Source organism: Dermacentor andersoni, chromosome 3, assembly GCF_023375885.2.
Source record: "Dermacentor andersoni chromosome 3, qqDerAnde1_hic_scaffold, whole genome shotgun sequence".
Classification (NCBI taxonomy): domain Eukaryota; kingdom Metazoa; phylum Arthropoda; class Arachnida; order Ixodida; family Ixodidae; genus Dermacentor; species Dermacentor andersoni.
This window is the reverse complement of record NC_092816.1, coordinates 64,990,536-64,995,941: the sequence shown is the minus strand read 5'-3', so window position 1 is coordinate 64,995,941 and position 5,406 is coordinate 64,990,536. Positions and strand designations below refer to the sequence as shown.

The window sequence follows — 5,406 nt, the reverse complement described above, 5'->3', positions numbered from 1 at the left end:
TAATAGGATTCGTGTCTCCAGTGTTGATGCGGTGGTGAAAAACAGATGTTTGTCCTAAAGGCTTGTCGCCGAAATCAAACATGTCAAGGTACGATTCGAGGAAGAGACGTGTGTCCGTGGCCTGTGCAGATGCGAGGTCAGGTGCAATTATCTTAGCCAAGACATCTGTTAGGGAACCAGAGCTGTGAGCTGCAACTGGTGCTGAGAAACCGCTCTCGGCATTCAGACTTCAGTCAAATTTCAGAATTCAGAATTCAGAATTCAGTCAAATTCGGAAGTACTAGAAATGCTGGCCAAGAACATGCCGACAGGAAGCACTTGAGGGCACAGGCGGAAATTCAGAAGCGGAAGAATGACGTTGTTACTACTAATCGTCACCACCGTATGCAGAAGAGCAACGTTCCAGTTCAAAAGCACGTCGATGACGGGGCAAAAGAGATACTCACCGTCGGGACTCTGTGGCTGTGCGGTCAAAGCGACGTAAGTGACTGCCTCAGGTGACATACGCACATCATGAAGCGAACACAACTGCGGTGGAGCGGTGCTCGGAGCATCGGCGACTTGATGCAGTTGGAACTGAAGAACGCCGGTTGCGCAGTCGATGAGAGCGGAATGATGGGATAAAAAGTCCATTCCAAGGATAATGTCCTGAGGGCAGTTGTCGATCGCAGCAAAGAGAACAGAAGTAGGGCGGCCGGCTATACTTATGCATAAAGTACACATTAGAAATACAACCAGCACGCCGTCGTCGGCCCCCTGAAGCACTCGGCAGCTGCTGGGGTGATAACTTTCTTTAAACGTCTACGTAGGCAGAAACGCGGACTCTTCACAGAAACGTGGACTCCAGCGTCGACGATTGTTTGGACAGGTAAGCCGTCTATTTTATTGTCCATTACACTTCTCTTTGTGGGCACAGACAGAGGATTTGCTGCAGCAGAGGGCAATGCAGCACCACCTCCGAGGGCTGCATTTCTTAGTTTTCCGAAAGGGTGCGGGCAAAAGCCACAGGGGACGAAAGGCGACGAGGCTGCGGCGAACGTGAATATGAGCAACGTGTTTGCGGTGAGCGAGACTGGTGGCCGCGCGGCGATGGTGCGCGACTGTACCACGTGCTCCTAGCGGAGTTATCGGCGCTTTTAGACTCAGCGGTAGGCGAAACATTGCGGGCATTTCCATTAAAACGGCTCAGGATGGTCGGCGTGCGAGGTGTTGAGGGCCACGAGTTGCGACAGTATCTGGCGACATGACCAATGTGGCGACAGGTGAAACATATCGGCAGGTCGTCCGCGGTTCTCCACTCAGTCGGGTTGCGATAACGCGGAGAGAAGCGTCGGGGTGGAGCGAAAATAGTAGAAGGGCGTTCGTTGGGCTCTCGGGTTGGTGACAGCACAGAGAATGTAGGCCAAAGTTTTCAAGTTCCTGTCAAACGATGGCTTGCACGAGAGGAACTGAAATAGGGGTAGCATCAGGGCTACGCGAACAGAAAGCCGCGGGCGCCATTGCGTCCAGTTCACGTCGAACGATTCGCACCACGTACTCTGATGGCGACGTATGCTGCTGTGCGGGCTGATCTTCACGCGTCAACGTTGCGGCAGCATAGGGAAGTCTGGTGAATGGGTGCAGGACGCGTCGGCTTTTTTCCTGCTCAAATTGTCGGCAGTCTTTGATTATAGCATCAACTGTAGAACAGCTTTTGCACATGACCAGATTAAAGGCGTCGTCAGCAATTCCCTTGAGCACATGCCCTACCTTCTCAGCTTCTGTCGTGTCGTGATCGGCTTTACGACAAAGTGCCAGAACGTCCTGGATGTACGACACATAAGACTCCGTCGGGGATTGGGCAGGAGAGGCCAGTTCTGCTTTGCGGCAATGTTATGGCCGGTTGGTTTGCAAAACCAACTCTGTTAACTTCTCTTTGCATTGGTCCAAGCTGGTCAGCTCCTCTCAATGGTTTTCGAACCACACTCTCATCGTGACTCTTAGGTAGAACAACAGGTTAGCTAGCATAAGCGTAGGGCCCATTCTGTTGATTCCACTCACGCGTTCGTACATGGCCACCGTCGGCGCCATCAACGTCGGTGCCATCAGTCCCACAGAAAGTTCCGGGATCCTTGGGTTGTACAACCACAACCGAAGGGGAGAGCGTCGTAGCGGGCGATGGTGACGTTGGAGGCGGCAACGATGTTGATCCCGAGTGCTCACCGTCATTCATGGTGAGGGCGGTGATACGACGACTACTGCGGAGCTGTTTCCAGCCGTGGTACCCCGCACCTCCAACCAATATGTTACGGGGATGTGGGGAGTATAGACTGAATATATTTACAGCGTATATACAAGTAAAGTCAATGTGGTCAAGATGGCTGACCAGCAACAACACGCAGCAGCCAGCGTCTCGCGATCTTTTTCTTCCTCTCTCTCTTCTTTCATCCTTCCGTAACACTTTCATTAAAAAGATTCTTTTACAAAGTCAGTTTTTCGACAAAGGGACAGCGTTTCGTGGCGACTGTCGAAATGCCTGCGCCCGACATCTAATTATTCGATGACAGTTGATCATATTATATAGCAAGTGCAACCGATAAATTATTTACTAGACGCCTGTCACGGGAGCGAAGAACTTTGTTCCACGTTCTTTCCACTTTCCTCCTTTTTACAGCGGTCGGCTTCCAGCCCAGGAAGCGGAGAACGCTTGCACAATAACTCACGTGATGTCTCCTCCGAGATTGCTGTCAAATCTGCTAACGTCAGGGAAGTAAGAAACGCCAGATGCGCGGTAACATGTGTAAATAATGTTACCTTTCGGGGCATCTGAGTCAAAGAAGTATGATTCCATTTGGAAGCAAAGTGTTACCTTATGGAAAATGGTTATTTATACTGTAGTGTACACCACCACCACCTCTGCATGAATCTCTTTGGCAATGTGTTCCGTAAACCACATAAAGCTCCCGAATCACTGCTCGTGCTTCAAGAAAGCTTCTCCATGAAAGCTGCCGCTTTCGTTTTGATGCAACCTAGCGATGTTATGCGATACTGTACAGAAGGAATGTTTGTTTTATATTGCAATAAGACTAAAGTAATGTCCACTTAATGTGATGCCTATCATGTATGCCTCTTTCGAACCCAAATACTGATACAAAACATACTGGATGTGTTTTTATGGTTGATGCTGATATCTACAGCTGGTTGCATCCGCATAGAAGGCTTTGATTTTGTTTGTTTTTTACCTTTGAGCATCATAGCTGAGACATCTACAGTAACACAATTGGTGTCGTTAACCTCCGGGGATCGGTGCTACAACCATAGAAAGTAGCGGTGTTTCCAATTTGCAGGTGAAGATTGTCTTGATTTGGGCTCCCTGGATTATAATGGCTGCCTACGGTAAGGTAAGCAGAAGCGTGAATTTACGCTAGGAAAAGCTTTCTTCAGAGAAAGATAAAAAAATATAACGAGCAGACCTTAGTAACTTGTTCTGAAATTATCTCGGGCGACTGCAGCAAGCGGGCACTGCCTTGTACTCAAGAAAGTCTTCTTTGCGACGGCCATAATGTCATCTTTGCTCGCTGCAGTAGAGTGTCCGCTACGCAATGACTGAACATTTTGCGGAGGTGGTAAGATACGTTAGTTGTAATAGATTTATGTTGACTGGTACGCTTCACGGCGCTGCTACATCAATTCGAACCGACTCCGCTCAGAACAAATCGAAGGCTGTGTGCTTTGATAGCCGTGAGATGATCTTATATCGGCAGACAGGAACCGACAAGGTCATGCATTTTAAGTATAGGACGTAGGGTGCATTCAGAATCAGAATAGGTTTTATTGGAATGATTGGAAAAATTACAGGATCTTAATATAAAGAAGGAGGTTCCATAGTCAGACCTTGAAGAAGGCAAGTCTACTTGTCGAAACGTTGGGTCCTGCTTTCACCTTGTTCTCATTTTGGTCATCGCAACCTGAGTTAGTTGCATTATTTTCGTCGTCTGACCGTTAGCGGTTCGCGTTCGTGTCATTTTTTGTTCGTGTCATTTGTACGCAGCTGTACTACACGACGATGCTGTACGCGTTCTACAAAGTGTACGAGTCGACCGGAGGCAAAGCGTTCGACGGAACAGCAGAGGTACACAGGGCTCCCTCCAACCGGAGCCTAGACGATGGTCACCCAACAACCACGCCACAACGCAGCATCCCGCGACCCGAGATCGACCCGGCTATCTTCCGTGATCCGACGCCAATCATTGGCCGAACTCCAGCTAGTGGCCTGTCACCCTTGGCTCCGTCGCCCATGCACCCGCAAATCAATTCTGCGTTGCCACGCTTCGTTAACACGCCCCTACCGATGTCGCCCAACCATCCTATGCACGGCACGCAGCTATACGCATACCCGTCGCCCATGGGGGCCGCGTCCGTATCGCCAGACCGAATTCCCGTTGGACCCGGCTTTCCTCCGACCCAACAACGTCTGACGTCCAGCGGCCCAACACCCAACGCCCTGACGCCTGGCACGCCGACACCCATCGCCCAGACGACGCCTCGCGGATCGAAGTCTAGTGGGGGGACAACGTCGAGCGCATCTCGGAGTAGTGGAGCTCGAGCCCCGCAGACGCTCGAAACGGCGTCACCGATCTCGAGGACTCCGACAGCGAGTGGCGCGGTGTCCAGGGCGCCGGCGACGTCCTCCCAGCGGTCTAGCCCCGGTGGTCCGATGATCCCACTGCCTAACGTCGCCGTGGACCGCGCGGCCGTCGGAGCCAGGACCGCGTCCAGCGAGCAGGAAGTGCCCCCTTCCCGCGTCACGAAGGCGCGACGCCCGGTCCCGCCTTCTCCTGTGGGGACTCGCAAAAGCAAGAAACACCGCTGAGTTGGCGGGGACGTTCGCCAGCGCTGACGGAATTTTTCGCTCTTCGCGCCATTTTTTTTCTGCAGATGTTTGACGCTATTGAAGGTATCCTTTTATTGACAGTCACCTGAGCCGACCCACCGATTACGTCAGTCACGTGCAGAAACGTGGCATACTTGAAAGTGGCACTTTAGTTCTGGCAACAGCACAGCGAGACGTAATATGCAGGGTGTTCAACTTAACTTGAGCTAACATTAAAGATATGCAAATGCTACGTAGGTATATCAAACCAAGGTAACGTTGTTTGCGTCGCTCGGAGATACTCAGATTATTTTTGTATTCTGTCTAATTAGATGATTACTCTTAATTAAATTCCCAATTATATATAGTTAGATTAAAAGAGTCAAAGAAAGAACGGTAGAGCAACATGAGAACCTCCACGACGCCGCATTCTGTTCCTCAATACGTGCTGCATACAGTTGTTTTTCCGAGTGTGAAAGAAGCCTGTGAATACACGCAAGATTGCCGTGCGACTAGCCGCTCGACGCACTGCGTGTATGATGAGCCCTTGAGCA

General features: G+C 50.6%; 1 protein-coding gene across 1 annotated transcript; it reads left to right on the top strand.

The window, feature by feature from the left end:
• Positions 1 to 3,123: 3,123 nt before the first annotated feature.
• LOC129387745 (uncharacterized) lies at positions 3,124 to 5,036 on the top strand. Its single transcript, XM_055077253.2, has 2 exons — positions 3,124 to 3,380; positions 4,031 to 5,036. Exons 1-2 carry the CDS (start codon positions 3,363 to 3,365, stop codon positions 4,850 to 4,852), a joined length of 840 nt encoding a protein of 279 aa, XP_054933228.2. The 5' UTR covers positions 3,124 to 3,362; the 3' UTR covers positions 4,853 to 5,036.
• Positions 5,037 to 5,406: the final 370 nt, after the last annotated feature.